At 35.3% G+C, this 17,741-nt stretch overlaps 1 protein-coding gene across 1 annotated transcript in view; it reads right to left on the minus strand.

The window, feature by feature from the left end:
• Positions 1-12,630: 12,630 nt before the first annotated feature.
• Positions 12,631-17,741, minus strand: part of LOC145292851 (mitogen-activated protein kinase 14B-like) — a 139,862-nt gene continuing 134,751 nt past the window's right edge. The window contains exons 10-12 of the mRNA XM_080138915.1: positions 17,542-17,620; positions 15,216-15,389; positions 12,631-13,391 (exon numbers count right to left, since the gene is read on the minus strand). Coding sequence (XP_079995041.1) covers positions 13,294-13,391; positions 15,216-15,389; positions 17,542-17,620 — 351 coding nt within the window. The 3' untranslated portion in view covers positions 12,631-13,293. The remainder of the gene's footprint in view (positions 13,392-15,215; positions 15,390-17,541; positions 17,621-17,741) is intronic.

Consider the following 17,741-nt stretch of genomic DNA (forward strand, 5'->3'; position numbering starts at 1 on the left):
TAGAGCTAAGGCAAAGAAACAAATTTTAGAAAACATAAATACTTCAAAACCAGCTATTCTAATAAAATTAAATGAAACCGTCTGATCACATAATCTAGAAAAAACTAAGGTACTTATGCATAATTTGAACCAGACGTAACTTAGCGTCCGATCGGCTTTGCTCGGAACATGACGTTATGCACTCGGGTTTGATTGTAATGTGACGTAAGATGTCAATCAGCCAAACAATGTACTGCAAAATAGCAGACGAACTTTTCAAAACAAAAATTGGAAGGAAATAAAAATCATTAGATTCATTATGCAGCACACACCTGAACAGCCCTTTTCTGAAAACTGTGTAAACACAAAAATGAATATCTCCAGTTTGGAAAAATATTTGATGATGCCGGAACAAGCGGTCTCATATTGTCAAGAAAAAAATAATTAATTGCTAAAAAAAACAAAATAAAAACAAAAGAAAACAAAAAAAAAACCTACGTTTCCTGTGATGAGAAGTGCATCGCCAAAAGAAGATCTGAGAAAAATGGATGTGGGTGGAGATGTACGCGCACGTAATGCACCCCAACCTCCCCATGTTAAGAATAGTTTTCATAATAAACACTCCCCTAATCTCCCCATGCTAAGAACGGGTTTCAAAATAGACACCCCTCCTCAACTTCCCCATGTTAAAAACGGCTTTCTGAATAGACTCCTCTCCCCATGTTAAGAACCACTATTACCGAAAAAAAAAAAAATAACAAACACAATTTATTAATCTTTTTCGTGAAAAAAAAAAGTTTCTTCAATTGTTACACAAAAACTTTTAAAAAAGCTTGTTACGGTAGATCGTTGTTTCTTGGTTTATTTTTTGCTTTGTTTATTTCTTCTGTTAAAATTATTATGTTTACATGTTTCCTTTATTTTTTTTTTTAGCAGCGTTTGTTACGCTTTCATAAGCAGCAAAGCTCGGCGGTTAACATCGTGTTCCAAGCAACGCCGATCGGACGTTGAGTTACATCTGGTTCAAATTATGCACAAGTACCAAAACTAATACTATAGAAACAAAATTAGATAGTACTACATTGCATAAAAAAAAAACACGACACAGGAAAATTACAAAATCAACTTGTTAGGGAACAAGAAAAAGTCAAATAAAGATACAATATGACTAGTATGCATCGTTGTTTTCAAGTGGGAGATAAAGTCTTAGTATTTTTGCCATTTCCGAGTTATTCTTTACAGGCAAGATATTTTGGACCATACGAAATAAAAAGAATAAAATTAATGAGGAAAATTATATTATACTCACTCACACGGGAATGCCTTTCTTGAATCCAAAAATGTTTACCACAGGTTTGAGGTTTCTGAGCAATGTGAAATGACGTCCATAAACCATTTTATGAAATTTCTATGATATATATTATTGCCAAAGGTTCTTCCTCGATTTGGCCATAGTACCTTTCTGTTGGTGTTAATGACCTAGATGCATGAACAGGAGTTTTCTGTCTGTCATCAGGAAAGTTATAAGAGATTATGGCTTCAACACCATATTAAAAACATTGGAAACTACAACAATGTCCAAAAATGGATTAAAATGTGTGCGATCTGAAGAAAGTGAAGCAAGCTTTCATTTTGACAAAAGCAGCTTTGCATTCTGGTTATTAGTTCCATGTAGTTTTTTTTTTTTTTTTTTTTTTTTTAGAAGGTGATTTAGAGGAGATAAAGCAGGTGTGATGTTATTCTGGCAAAAATGAACTTTAATGGCTTACTAAACCAAGAAAAGAAAGTAAAGTTTTGATATCTGCTGGAGCTGACATATCTTCTGCAGGTCCGGTCATCGACCTGTTTTAATCCAAGATATTTTATTGATGTTCGATGAGCAGAACACAAAAAACCATATTGTTATATATGTTCAAAAACGGAGATTAGCCATTGTAGAAGTTCATCTTGAGATGTACCTGAGATAATGATGTCATCAAGAAATGCCGTGGCTCCCGTTATACGTGTGAACATAGCATCCATAGTCTGCTGGAATATAGATGGTACTGTTTTGACCCCCAATAAAATAAAGTAGTTGGAAACAATTCATTTTCTTACAACTACTCAAATGCTTTGTTTAATAAAAATTACAATACCATCGCATTTTACATTTTTTATTAATAAAAAAGTAGTAAAAAAAAAGTAGTTAAAGAAATAACAATTCCTCTGCAATTACCGTGGCTTTTTCATTTTTTTCTTGCAATTAATCCGACGTGACTTTTCCTGGGCATTCATCGCCAAGCTCAAATATCAGCTAATGTGATATTGTAAACAAGTTGCGTTTTCCTAATAAAAAAAGGGTAACTCTGTAATTAGCATCCCAAATTCGCGTGTGAAGATTTGAAGGAATAAAATAGAGTTATTTCCCATGAACCAATGACGACAATTGCAAAAGTGCCCGCCAGTTATTTGAATTAGTCTTTTTATTTATAAAATGAAAAAAGTTCTTTAATTTAATTTCAGTCTAAAAAGTTCTCACGTGGCACGTCATCGATTTCTGCCGTGGCCCTTTCAAGATGCCGTTCTCAGCATATAATCTCGTGCCGTTTTCGCGTTATGTTAAAAACCGGGAAGTTAATTCTGCCTTTACAGAAAAAAAGAGAGTTATTTCCCCTTGACCATGATCTCGTCTTAACAAAATATTACTTGAAAATTGAAAACATTTTTAAATAAGAATAAAAATTATATTATGGGGTTCAGGGTCAGAAGTTTGAGTGTGCAGAGATCCTCATTTATTGAGACAACCTGATAATCATCGATATGAAGGATTTCCTTAGTAGCAGCAGCAATAATAATATTGATAGCGTTAAAGGGAAATTGCCCTGAATCAACATTTAATCGAATAATTAGACCAAATAATGAGTTGAGGTAACTACTTGTACTTGTTTTGCCATTCGCCCTGAATTGGCTCTATCCAGAGAATTCACCATGTCCTGAATGAATGCTGACCATGTACGAGAGTCTATTGCAGTAGCGGATACAACAGTTAACCAATCATGGTTCTAATGGCGAACCCAATAGTGAAGGCTTGTATCCTGTTTCACCATTCTGAGGCAGGTTTTCAGTCTCCACATTATTTTTTCCAATGCTGAGAAAGGGTTGCTTCAATAGCTTTTGTGGATGAATCCCACTAGATTACAATGAAAAGTGTGGCTGAACCAGTGAAGACATCTCAAAAGGATAGCTTGTTGTAGAAAGGATATGTAGCAGCAAGAATGAATATAATAATAAACTGTTTCCTCACGAACACAAAGTCAGCAAAGTCAGTAAAAACAAGTTACAAAATAGGATGGAGATTTTTTTTAAATTAATAAAAATAAAAATTTTAATGCAAAAAAATTAACCAGCTTAAAGACAAAGATAAATTGAGGTTTCTGCTTGCATACCATCCCTTTCCTGTGTGTATAGGTAAAGGAGTTACCTATTTCTGTGCTGAAATAGTACCCAGGAGGTATCTGCCTCTTAGGACTAAGTAAGAAGTGATGGAAGCAGCCATTTGCCTTTTGAGTGCAACTCAGCAATGAATTCTAGAACAATGACTTCCATATTTTACATTACGAAATTGATCAATCGTCTCTAGGTAGACGACAACGTTGATAATATTTTTAAGTCATTCTGCATTATGTGTTTATTGAAAACAAGGAGAGTAGAAAGTGCATAATGGATTTACTTTCGCCAACCTCATAACTCTTGCTTATCTTATTTTGTTCTTTAGTCCTCACATTCCATAAGTGATGTTTCTGATGAAGGTGGAAGAATTGCTGTTTTCTGGGTTATAACCTATTCATCTAATACTTATTGTTGGTTAGTTTTTGACCTTGAAGTAATAGTTTTTTTTAAAACTATTTATATCAAGTGGTTTCATGTCTTATCTGGAGCGATTTTCATTAAAAAAAAAAAAACGATGGAAGATAGAGATATGTTTACGTTATGTGAAGATTGCTTGAACAATGTATGGAAATGCTTACCCATGCAAGAGTTAACAGCAGATTTTAGTGATATCTTTGATAAAGTTGGAGTACATCAGGGTTCTGTATTGAGTAGTACATTATATTTTTCATTTCTGTCTTATAAGCATTGTCCAGGGAGTTTTGTATAGATCGTTCAGAAGGGATGCTGTATACTGATTATTTAGTACCTGTCTGTGAATAGCAATCTATTCTTAAGAAAAGAAAAGGCAAAAGATTACCATAATTCCAGTTGTTTGCACGCTACACAATAACAGCCAATCCTATCATTTTAGAGATCTACACACATCAACTAGGGGTGGCTAGAAAAATTCATCCACAAATTGGGATGTGTACACACGAGTGGATAGAGGTTATAATAGAAACAGTATAAGTATTCCTCACTAAAAAATGCCCCCCCCGTTCTCATTATCTGGATATTTTATTAAAAAGATACCTTATACTGAAAAACTAAACTGACACAGTGTTAAGAGGTCATCCTTTCAGGGATTACCTTCTCCTTTTGGCTTTATTCATGATGAAATGCCTTAGGGGTTACCCAGGTTATTTTTACTCTCAGCTCAGAGTGCTCTTTTTTGGAAGCTTGATTTTTCACATTATACCGACCTTGGGTCTAACTTTGGGGAGGCAGAGAAATAAAATACTGAGAGATTAATCCCCATCTTGAAAAGGATTTATTCTGCATGCTATATGTATCTTGAGACAAATGCAATAGAAGTATCCTAGTAAGAACAACCTGTACTTTGCCTTTGTGGAGTCAGAGAAAATTTTTGACGCGTGCCAAGAGATAGTGTCCATGTAAATGATTGATTTATGAAGGTCATTCAAGCAATGTACAGAAATTGCTCAAAGTTTTGTTACAATTAGCAGCACATCATAGTTCTATACTGAGTCGGTTACTTTTCATTTGTATCTGAAGCATTATCCATAATTTCATACAGATTGATCGGAAGAGATGTTGTACACTGATAATTTAGTGCTTGTCTTTGGGACAATGGAAAGTTGAAGACTTTAAATTTTACTTTCTATAGCATAGAGTGAATGCTACCAAAACCAAAGTAATTAATGGTGGTAGTGTTGGAATGCCTTAATAAAAAGGAAAATTAATCTGCTCAGTTTGTGAAAAGAAAGTTGGATGCAACTCAATTTTTTTATCGTACACGTAAACATTGGGTACACAAATATTTCAGAGAGCTGATGTGACAGGAAATGCACAGGAACTTTTTCTGGTATTTGTGGAACTGATCTATGCCTTTCCGGGACATCAATACGTGTCACTAAATTTGGGTATACTAACAAAGACACTGTGGTCAGTTGCCTCTGGAGTGCCTCAATTCAATTAAACATGCTATGCTTCTTTGTCAGAGCTATCAGTGGTTCTTTATGAGAGCTCAGGAGTCTCCAAAATTTGTGAATATGAGGGCCATATTGCTGACTTTTAGCTCTACGAGAGGCGTGCAATAAGTAATGCCCCTGACCCACTTTCCATAGCAGTAGAGCAACGAAACTTGGCACAGTTATTAGTCTTTCTCTACATAGGAACCACCCAGAGTTATGCATTTCTCCCATTGTTTGATGCAGCTCTGGAGACCGTTTTTGTAGAATACCTCAGGTTGGTCCTCCAACCACAACGTGACTTCAGAAATCAAGGCTGCATCATCTGGGAAATGCTTTCCTTTCAAAAATAACTTCATGGCTGGGAAGAGGTAAAAGTCAGAGGGTGCAAGGTCAGGAGAGTAGGGGGGATGGGTAAGGATTTCATAACCACATGACTGTGCTTCTGATCTGGTGACATGCGAGTTGTGGACCGGAGCGTTGTCCTGCAGGAGGAGGGTACCTTTGCTGATCTTGCCCTGCCTCTTGATTTTGATAGCTTCCCTTAATTTCCTCAAAACTGAAACATAATAGGCTCCTGTAATTGTGGTACCCTTTGCCAGGAAATCTGTCATCACTACTCTGTCCTGGTCCCAGAAGACTGTGAGCATGACCTTGCCAGCGTAGGGCTGCACCTTTGCCTTCTTTGGAGGTGGTGAGTCCAAGTGCTTCCACTTCATTGAATGGGCTTTGGTCTCTGGATCATAGTGATGGACCCAGGTTTCATCCTGTGTAATCAGTCCTTTGAAAAACTTTGACTCATCTTCTTGACACATCTCCAAATTCATCCTCGAGCACTTGACACGTTCTCGCTTCTGGAATGGTGTGAGCAACCTGGGTATCCATCTGGCAGACACCTTATGCATATGCAATTGGTCATGAATTATAGTTTCCACAGATCCTGTACTGATCTTGACATCTTGGGCTATTTGACGAATAGTAATGCACCGATCTTCCAAAATGGCAGCCTCAACTTGACGGACAGATGCCTTATCAATGGCAGAAGGGGGGGGGCGACCAGGTCTGGGAGCTATTTCCACAGACTTCCGACCATATTTGAATTCATGATGCCAGCGTTTTACAAGGTCATATGATGGGGCATTATCACCATAAGTTTCTTTCATTTCATCAAGTCTCCTGTGGTGTGCGTCCTTTCAAATACAAAAACCGGATCACTGCTCGACATTCAACAGGCTCCATTTCACACCTGACTTAGTTCAAACACCTGTAAAACAGAAACCACAATTAGTTCAGAGCTGTAATTTGCCACATAACCCGTAGAGATATAAATCATTGCACATGCAAAATTTCAGCTAGATCAGACAACTGGAAGTGGGTCAGGGGCATTACTTATTGCACGCCCCTTGTATACTGTGCAGATTTAATCTTCCTTAGATGTCATCAGAAATAAGCATGTCTTTAGGACTCATATTACACATCCATTTTATAATTATCATATCTCTCTCCATGTAATGCATCTTCAACTTTCAATGAATAGGTTTCTGTGTACACATGCCTGTTAGACTCTTCCCTTGATTTTGGTAACATTTTACTGGTTAGTAATAGCAAGAGTTCCTTGACATCACTCCATCCATTCATAACTTTTGCTGCTTATTAACAAAACAACTTCTGAACAACCTCAACTTTGCTATCTAAATACACTTTTTCTACATTTGAGTTTTTATCCAGCATCATTCTTACACTTCTAGCACATACACTGGTTATCATCTCTCAACCTACCAGTAATTCCACTGCACTTCTTGTGTACTCAATGGTTTCAGGTTAGAGTTGGAGGCTTACTTTCCAAGTTTTTAACTTAACGGGTATACCTCAAATTGTTGTTCTTCTGGACAATCCTTAGAAAACTCCATGAACAATGCTTCTAAGAGTACACAAATGAAAAGCAACAGCTTCAGCACAGATGCACTCCTACTTCAACATTAAAGATGTGTTGTTAATTCTGACACAATGCTACTTATTTTTGTACATTGCTTGAAGAACCTTCACCAACCATTTGCTTGCCTCTAATTTATGCTAAGTTCATCAGATAACTTCTCTTACCACTCTATCAAAAGCTTTCTCCAGATACATGAAAGCCAAGTACATGTTTTTCTTTTGTATTTGTTCCAGAATAAATATTGCATCAGTAGTACTATTGTTCTCAGGCATAAAACTAGATTATATCTTAGCTATGCTTATCTGATTTCTTATGTGCAGCTCAGTTGTTCTCTCAACTACTGATCAATCAATTTTAAACCCCTGTAATTACCTCTATCCAGAGCTCCATCTTTACCTCTGTAACAGGTCAGTGCTTCTCCTATAGTCTTAAACATCTCTCGAACAAGTCCTCCAGCTTTACTATTCTTCATCTCACAGCTTCCCTGTACCATTTCTTTCTCAATTCTTATAGCTGGTTCAGATACTGATTCTGCAACTTTGAGATTTGGAATTCACACTCTTGAAAAACGTGCTTCCTAAAATAAAAATGCAATAGATAATAAATGCTGTACTAGTGAGAGCAGCTACCATAGGATGCACTCAAAAGACATATACAAGACCTTTAATGAATATAAGAAAGCTGACTTTAAAATCATCAACTCGCAGTTTAAAATGCAAGTGAAAATAGTAATTGCACAAATGAATTTAAGGACTTTGAAACATTTTAAATTCATAAATGGATTTGAATTTGTTCAAATCTTTAGAATTGACAGTTCCTTGTCTGTTAATTTTGATTTGGGCCTCAGAATCAAAATTAGAAAATGCTAGCGGTGAGGCCATGAAATACAAATGCAGTCGAAAAACTCTTTACTATGGCAAAATCTGTGTAAAGTTATCGGTTGATAATGGCTTTAATATTGTCATATAATGATATTTGTGTGCCGGGCAATGCCAGTTGGCTTTGCTAGTATATTCTGATGTGTGACGATATTGTCTGATGAAAAAACGAAAAAGAAGCCTACAAATTTATTAAATATAGTGAGAAACGCAAATAAAATGGAGATATTCAAGTAACAAGTGTGGTCTGTTGTGGTTTTTGCAGTTGGGTGGTCTTTTTTATAAGCAGGTACCAAGTGACCACTTGGAACTGTGATGAATGGGACCCGAGCAACACCGGAGAAAGAAGGAAGAAGCTATAAAGCAGTAACCTGACTCAATGGGACAGTTGTAAGCATCGCCATTAAATTAGAATGAGAGATCACATAGGCGACAGGAAATCTATCAGACGGCAACATTCTATTTTTAGATATGATACAGGAGTGAAGTCAAGGGGCAAATGATGTCATGCATGTGCTGATCAGTGGTGTGGGGAAAAAAAAGGAAAAAGAAAAAAATAATTTTTTTTCTCTTGCTCAGTTAATGTCTAAGTGAAGAGACGTTTTTTGTGTGCTTGGCCAAAAATGGGCTTAATCACAGGAATCGCACATGGAGGACAATTTCCTGCCCTGAGGCATACATGGTTCCTCATTGGATATTACAGCAAGGATGGAATCATGACCGTTTCTGTAAATTGGAACTCTTACAAAATGAACTGGATACATCCTCCCGGAGTAGCAAGACGATTACACATTATGCCAAAAAGAAACAGGTTGGTGATATTTTCTCTTGCTAGCCGTGGTTCGCAGATTCATGTCAAATTCTTATCCCTTCATTGTCTCATGTGAAAAGGAAAAAAAACTTTGGTATATTCTTGAAGGACTTGTGGATATGGCCAAGATCCGTAAAGTCGTCTCCTGAATACTCAGTCGAGAAAACATTAATGTGCTTGAACCCTCATTTTTCCTATATTGTCAGGAACCTGTTGAGTCGTCCCATTGAACATTGTCAAAAAAACTTTCCTGTGCTTAAAACCTCATCACACTTTCTAATTACCAGGGGAAACTGAAAGACTAAGTTTGATACCCATGGCATTTTATTTTATCACTATTCTGTCTGTTGATCATATGCTTTTTATTTCAGTTCAAGTGCTGATTGTTTTTATAAAGAAAAAAATAAATAAATAAAAGCTGGAAAAAAAAAAAAAAAAAAGAAAAGGAAAAAATATGAAAATCTAATTATTTGGATTTTGAGTTATAATTGCAATTTTGTTCATTGTCTCTTCCCCCATTGTGTTGATCTGCTGACTCTATGCTCTTTTATTTTCGCTATGTTTTCATGACTGTTTGCATGGAGGATTACAAGGAATACAAGCCTAGCACCCTATTAGCCTAGACCCAACTGAAGTCATCTAGGAGCTTTTGATACCCAAGGGTTGAATATTTATTGAGAATCATTTGGATGGCACATCTTAGGTGGTAAATTCTCTTACCCTTCAACAAAAGACTATGCATGCACTAACCCTAAGTCCGAGTGTTAGGGCCAAAGTTAATTCTGTGCTCCAAAAGAGCGGATCGAGGATATAATAGAACCCAAGAATGGCCAAAGTCGGATGCCACCACAGAAAGAGGAGAACAGGGATACAGCTACACTTCTACCATTGGAGCAATTTAAAATGATAGAAATTTGTTCACGTTCTGATTTTGTTTCATGCAACGGACTTCCATTTCTTTACAATTAATCATTTGAATATTTAAAAGTCTCATACATTACTTGGGAATCTTAAAAGGAAAAATATATATCTCAGTCCCCCCCCCCTCCACTTCTTCAACAAAAATGTCGTATTTGTATGTCTAATCATTTAAAAGAGGATAAACAAAAAATGTATTTTCTATTTATAAAAGATAAGGACAATTTATTACTGGTGGAAGATCTTAGTTAAGCTAGAGCTGTGGAGATTCTAGGCTGTTGATGCCACAGATAAATCCATTTCTCCACAAAATATATCACAATTTGGATGGCCATAATCATTTTCAGTTTGAAAATTATGCAATTTAATTGAGCAAATAAATTAAATTTAGAACCCAAAGTAAAATCTTAAAAATTGTAGGTCTTTATTAAACAAATCAAATTTTATCAACTAACAACCAAACTTTATTAGTTCAATAGTAAAATCAGCCAGATCTAGCTGAAAGTTAGTTCATTTGGCAACAATGAAAAAAGCCAAAGTATAAAATATTTTATTTTTCAAATAAAATTTTACAAATTCAAACAATTCCTTTGGGGCAAAACAAATTTATCAATAAACAGAGAGATGAAGAGAGGAGAAAACTAGCTTGAAATGAAGAGAGATGGTATTGGAATGAGACAGGAAGGAGTGAGAGAAAGCGTAGAGAGAGGGAGGGAGAGAAAGCGTAGAGAGAGGGAGGGAGAGAAAGCGTAGAGAGAGGGAGGGAGAGAAAGCGTAGAGAGAGGGAGGGAGAGAAAGCGTAGAAAGAGGGAGGGAGAGAAAGCGTAAAGAGAGGAGGTAGAGAAAGCGTAAAGAGAGGAGGGAGAGAAAGCGTAAAGAGAGGAGGGAGAGGGAGCGTAAAGAGAGGAGGGAGAGGGAGCGTAAAGAGAGGAGGGACAGGGAGCGTAAAGAGAGGAGGGACAGGGAGCGTAAAGAGAGGAGGGACAGGGAGCATAGAGAGAGAGGAGGAGGAAGAGAAAGCATATAGAGAGGAGGAGGAAGAGAAAGCATATAGAGAGGAGGAGGAGGAAGAGAAAGCATATAGAGAGGAGGAGGAGGAAGAGAAAGCATATAGAGAGGAGGAGGAAGAGAAAGCATATAGAGAGGAGGAGGAAGAGAAAGCATATAGAGAGGAGGAGGAAGAGAAAGCATACAGAGAGAGGGAGGAGGAAGAGAAAGCATACAGAGAGAGGGAGGAGGAAGAGAAAGCATACAGAGAGAGGGAGGAGGAAGAGAAAGCATACAGAGAGAGGGAGGAGGAAGAGAAAGCATACAGAGAGAGGGAGGAGGAAGAGAAAGCATACAGAGAGAAGGAGGAGGAAGAGAAAGCATACAGAGAGAGGGAGGAGGAAGAGAAAGCATACAGAGAGAGGGAGGAGGAAGAGAAAGCATACAGAGAGAGGGAGGAGGAAGAGAAAGCATACAGAGAGAGGGAGGAGGAAGAGAAAGCATACAGAGAGAGGGAGGAGGAAGAGAAAGCATACAGAGAGCGGGAGGAGGAAGAGAAAGCATACAGAGAGAGGGAGGAGGAAGAGAAAGCATACAGAGAGAGGGAGGAGGAAGAGAAAGCATACAGAGAGAGGGAGGAGGAAGAGAAAGCATACAGAGAGAGGGAGGAGGAAGAGAAAGCATACAGAGAGAAGGAGGAGGAAGAGAAAGCATACAGAGAGAGGGAGGAGGAAGAGAAAGCATACAGAGAGAGGGAGGAGGAAGAGAAAGCATACAGAGAGAGGGAGGAGGAAGAGAAAGCATACAGAGAGAGGGAGGAGGAAGAGAAAGCATACAGAGAGAGGGAGGAGGAAGAGAAAGCATACAGAGAGCGGGAGGAGGAAGAGAAAGCATACAGAGAGAGGGAGGAGGAAGAGAAAGCATACAGAGAGAGGGAGGAGGAAGAGAAAGCATACAGAGAGAGGGAGGAGGAAGAGAAAGCATACAGAGAGAGGGAGGAATGAGAGAAAGGGTGAGATGGGAAGGAGTGAGAGAAAAGAGAAGGAATGAAAGAAAGGGAAAGGAGTGAGAGAAAGGGGGAGATGGAAAGGAGCGAGAGAAAGGGGGAGATGGGAAGGAGCAAGAGAAAGGGGGAGATGGGAAGGAGCAAGAGAAAGGGGGAGATGGGAAGGAGCAAGAGAAAGGGGGAGATGGGAAGGAGCAAGAGAAAGGGGGAGATGGGAAGGAGCAAGAGAAAGGGGGAGATGGGAAGGAGCAAGAGAAAGGGGGAGATGGGAAGGAGCAAGAGAAAGGGGGAGATGGGAAGGAGCAAGAGAAAGGGGGAGATGGGAAGGAGCAAGAGAAAGGGGGAGATGGGAAGGAGCAAGAGAAAGGGGGAGATGGGAAGGAGCAAGAGAAAGGGGGAGATGGGAAGGAGCAAGAGAAAGGGGAGATTAAGGAAGCAGAATGAAAGGGAGAGAGAAACATGAAAAAGAGATAACAAAAAAGGAGAAAAGATGCAGAGGAGAGAGAGAGAAAGAAAAAAAAATCGTATGCAAAAAGAGAGGGTGAAAACGAAAGGGGAAGTGAAACAGTACGAAAACTAGAGGAAAGGGCAAAAAGGCCGAAAAGTAGGAGAAAAAGAAAACAAATTTACAGAAAAGTCTTCACTAAAAGCCAAGCAAGTTTATTAAAAAAAATCAATTAAGTTTCGTTTTTATAAGGAGCGGCAAATTAAGGTGTTATAAAAAAATTATTTTTTTTGTCTTCTGTTTTTGTTTCCATTTTTCTTCGAAAAGTTTTGATTTTTTGTTGTTGCATCTATTCAGCAGACATGCCAGTTTTTTTTTTTTTACTTTTTTTTTTGCCATTTTATTTACAGTAAAAAAAAAAAAAAAGTTTATTACTTTTGTTTGTAAGTCACAGTCAGTTCAAAGGAAAAGTTTTCAAAAAGGAGGGGGGGGGAGCCGCCGCAGCACAAAAAAAAAAAAAAAAAAAAAAAAAAAAAAAAAAAGAAAAGGAAGATAAAAATCCACTGAGTGTTTTAAGAGTGGAGGGAGGAGGGTGTATTCTCTTTATTCAATTTGTTTATTAAAAAACAAAAAATGAAAGTAAAAAAATGTAAATTTTAACAGAAGTTAAAATCTGTTATATGATTTAAAAAATTGAAATTTCTTTTTCTTAAAAGAAAAAACAAGAAAAAGACTCATCAATCTTTTTCATTCAGTTGGAAGACGTTAAAGGAACTCATTTCATGTTTGGTATATAAAAAGGGAGATAATTAAGAAACCACAGCTGGTGAAAAAAATTTTCCGCATGTAGATGAGGGTAGGGGTGTAGAAGAGAGGGGTGGAGGAAACTATTATGTCAAAGGTGGTTGCAGCGGCTAACCACAATATCCGTCAATTCTTGCTGGAAGGAGACTGTTTCAAGACATCACAGCATTGACTAATCACCACATTCTTATGACTTATTCGGGACGGCCTTTATCGGAGTCTGTGGATTAGCCAATTGACGTAAACGGATCTCACGAAAGTATTTCAATTCATCGTAAATTATTCCTAGTCAAAGAGAGAGAAAAAAATATTAGTACGCCCACAAACTTTTCAAAAATAAAATTTTTTGGTGTTCATGTAGTCTGGTGATATTTTAAACCAATGCATTTCAGGTGAAAACATTACATACTTAAGTGTCATGTCAGAATTAGTATAAATTGCAAAAATTAGAGAAAAATGATCCAATAAAAAATAATTACTAGTAAAAACAGAACTTATCAAATTATCAAGTTTTATTGCATGTTTTAATGTGGAAAAGCTATACAATCCATTCTGTATGACAAACTGACTTATCTCCCTTGACTAAAATTCAAGTGTCTGACATTTTTAAACGCATTTTTAAAGAACAATTATGGATGGCTTTTTGTTAAATATACATCTAGCACATCTATTAGATCATCTTTTATAATTTTTGGAATTTATACTAATTTCAACATGACATGTAAGTAGATAATGTTTTCACTTGAAATGTGTTGGCTTAAAAGATCAATCTACACAAGCACCATTTTTAATTTTTGGAAATGAAAAGATAAGAAAAGTGGATGTTTAAGCTGTAAAAGATCAATTGTTTTATTTGGATAAATTTTGTATACTTTTTTTTTTTTTTTTTTTTTGACAGTTCCATAGAATTTATGGAAACAAAAATCCAATGAATTAAATTAATAAAATTGGGATACCCATATGTCAAGATATTTTATCTTCCTTAAAATTTGTTTAAATATTTTAGCATATTTATAAAATATTTATAAAAAAAATGTTTATATTAAACTAGTCAGCTTCACTAGCTCATTGTTTTGCAAGCTTGCTATTTTAAATATTGGAAACCAAAATTTGAAATATTTAATTTATAAGTTTCTTGTAAAACACAAGATAAATTTCATAGAAATAAATATTAACATTTTAATACAAATGTATACATCATTGAAATAAGATTGTAAAGAAATGAAAAGAACAAAATTTGCCTGAGTGATATGTGGATGAGGGTCTCTCTTTAAAAAAAAAAAAAAAAATTTTTAAACAGTAATCTGTTTAAAATTAAGTCAGTCTCCCTACAGGTCGGAAGTGAACATTTAAACACAATCAAAACATCATTCAATTTAAAAAAACAATAAGAGAAAATGTGATATCGCTAACAGAGGTGCGGGGGAAGATAAAAGGCAAGTAAGCAGTTATTCTTTCTCCCTTATATAAAATTTTGTTTATATCTCATTGATATATTTTTCTTTCAAACTAGCAGCCTTAGTTTAAGAGTGCCCCTTTTGGGGAACTGGATTTTCTCCATATTAAAAACCTCTATCCTTGTGGGAGAGGTAAGTAAATAGGAACATTAAATTAAACTCCCTTGAAAATTAACAAAGTATATATTTTAATAATTGTTTTAGCAATTTATTCATTTTTTTGTATCAAATCACCTTAATTACTGTTAATATCAACATAACTATTGCATATTTTCATTTAGATAATTGAGCAAAATTCCTTCATTTTTGCAAAAATAAAATCAAATAAAATTGTGAATGATAATGGCCTTGATATTCAAGGTTTCACACTGCAACAAAAAGCTACCAGAGGTGGATGGGATTTTTAAAAATTATTTTATACAGGTAAATTCAAAAATAGAAAATAATTGCAGTCTAAAAAAACTTTTCATCATTTATACAACAAGCAAGGTTTTAGGTATACATAACTGAACAAAAAGTAAACTATGAAAGTATGAGGCAATGAGATTTAAAGTATGTTTAGTGGAGAAAGGGATGGAGAGTGGCATATGAGAGCCTTCATGTAAAAAGCATTCATACAAACACAATGTCATAGAAAGGAGGAAGCACTCACTTTTCCACTCTTCTGTTGGCATGTCTTGATTTTCATACGGATCCTCATAGACCTCAGAATTTGGTTCATCTGATGGGTCAGCATACTGCTTCAGATATGCGTGAGTTAGGGCCTCTTCAGCTGTGATTCTCCTATCAGCATCGAGGACAAGCATTCGACTCAAGAGGTCAATGGCTGCAAAGAAAAGAAATAAAGAATCTGTAGAGACAAGTCAACAAAAATGATTAGAAAAATGGTTTTGTAAACCATTAACACAAATGGTTTATTACGGATTTTGTGTTCTATGAACATATTATCGACAGTCAGTTTCTTGAAGGAGAAAATGTGAGGAGTTTGTGTGTGTGTGTGTGTGTGTGTGTGTGTGTGTGTGTGTGTGTGTGTGTGTGTGTGTAAGAATAATTATTTTCCCTAACAGAACAGATTTTCACCACTACTACTTTTATGTCTATGAGATTATTAAAATTAAAACTGAAAATATAACCTTGTTGCTGAATTTAATAATATTTGGTTATTTTATCAAACGATCTATTAACAATTCCAAAGAATCTTCTTTTGAACAAATGTTTTACTTTTGTAAAAGAATTGATAGATCAGCAGATCATCAATGGGTAAAATGAAACGGGGGGGGGGGGGGGTCGTACCTTTCCTTAAGCTTTATTATGTTTAAAATGGTGGGTATAAATTTATTTTATATGGATCAGATTTAAATGGGAATAATCCTGTGCTTTTTTTGGGCCTTATTTTGATATTTTTTTTATCAACCAGTTTTTTTTGTTTTTTTTTTCTGTGTACAATTAATTTATGAAGACATTTGAAACAGATTTTACTTAACAAATTGTGTTACATAGCGAAAGAGAAGAAAGTAAAACAATAGTGTATTTATATTTACACTTGAAAAATATTGAATTATATTTGAATTACATTATAGAAATTACCAAATAACGATAAATTTATTTTGAAGATAAAAAAATCATATCTTAAAAAATAAACAAGCTTTTGACTTATAAAAAAAAGTCGAAATCAGGTTCTGGCATTTATTTTTGTTGTTTATAACGAAAGTGTAATCAAAAATAAACATTCTATTTTTAAAATGATCTTTTGTTTTGTGAATCATCAACACATGATGGCAGCCGATTCACAGACAAATCATAAAAATGACAAGCCCATACACATCAGGAAAGACAGATAAAAAGCACATCAGCAATGTGATATGCATACTGACAAAACGACAAAGCACATTAGCTGGACAAAGTCAGTAAACCGTCTCAGTTCAACAATTAATCGAAATTGCTAGCAAATACCATTAGATAACAATGCAGATTTCACAATTACAATTCAACCATTGATCAAAGAGCCAAACTAATTGCGGATTTGAAGTCAGCATCTGCGATTCATAGTCTTTTTCAATGCCATAAACTCTTGAACATTTTTTTGATACTCATTAAAAATTACAAGCATGTAAAAAAATATTAGAAACAAATGTGCCAATTTTATACATGTTTCCTGTCCAATTTAATATTTTCTACCACAAAGCAACAGAACATACTTATAATTGTTTATAGTTTTTTATTTTTTTAATATAAAATCATTGTATGTATTGTTTACTTTGAAGAGAAAACATTTTTCTTTAAATGGATAAAAAATAAATTTTTATTAATGTTTCGTTACACAATGGAACTATGTGGAGAGGTAAAACAAATTAATTTTGTATTCCTATGTCAATTTTTATTAAAGTAGGTAAAAAAAAGCAAAATATTTTATTTGATCGATGCTGATGTGGATAGCATTAGCCTTCAGTTCTAATATTTTTATGCCATTTTTCAGGGTTTGAATCTCACACTAAATTAATATTTTTCCCTTGATATATATAATCCAATATTGTTAAGCAGATCATATATCAATGAACTACCACAATTTGTATTCTCAAAAATTTGAAAATAAATCTGTTAAATAGAAAAATTTCTGGCTTTGTAATTTGGCTGACATTTTGAAGGAAAAATTTAAACCAGAACAATGCATTACTTGTTTTGATCAGGCTATTGTTCTCATTTTGTTCTTGTTGGTGTAACCAAAACCTTGCACAAATAACACTCAAGATGAAAGCATTAGTCCGATCAAAACAAGTAATACAAACGATCAGCCCTCATCTAAAAAATTCAGAACAGAACAATGTAATCATTTTTTTTTTTTATACAGCTTATAATACATAAAAATATAGCTTATATAATACAGCTTATAAAACTGGATTACAAATGAAGTTCTTATGAAATTAAAAACAAAATTATAATTAAGGTTGAGTACTTAAAAGAAAAAATAATTTTCTTACCAAGTGGACTTGCACTGGCAAAATAACAGCTAAAATCGGGCCGTTGGTGATTGGGCAAAGTCCGGACATATTCTCGAGCCTGGAAGAAAAATAGCCACAAAATTATTATGATTATATATTGATTATTATAGGTTGAGAAGAAAATTCTTGTGGAATTTTTAATTTTGATTTCAAATAAGTTTTCATTATAATACTTTTAC

Source organism: Euprymna scolopes, chromosome 2 (assembly GCF_053919585.1).
Source record: "Euprymna scolopes isolate OS-2025 chromosome 2, ASM5391958v1, whole genome shotgun sequence".
NCBI lineage: Eukaryota > Metazoa > Mollusca > Cephalopoda > Sepiida > Sepiolidae > Euprymna > Euprymna scolopes.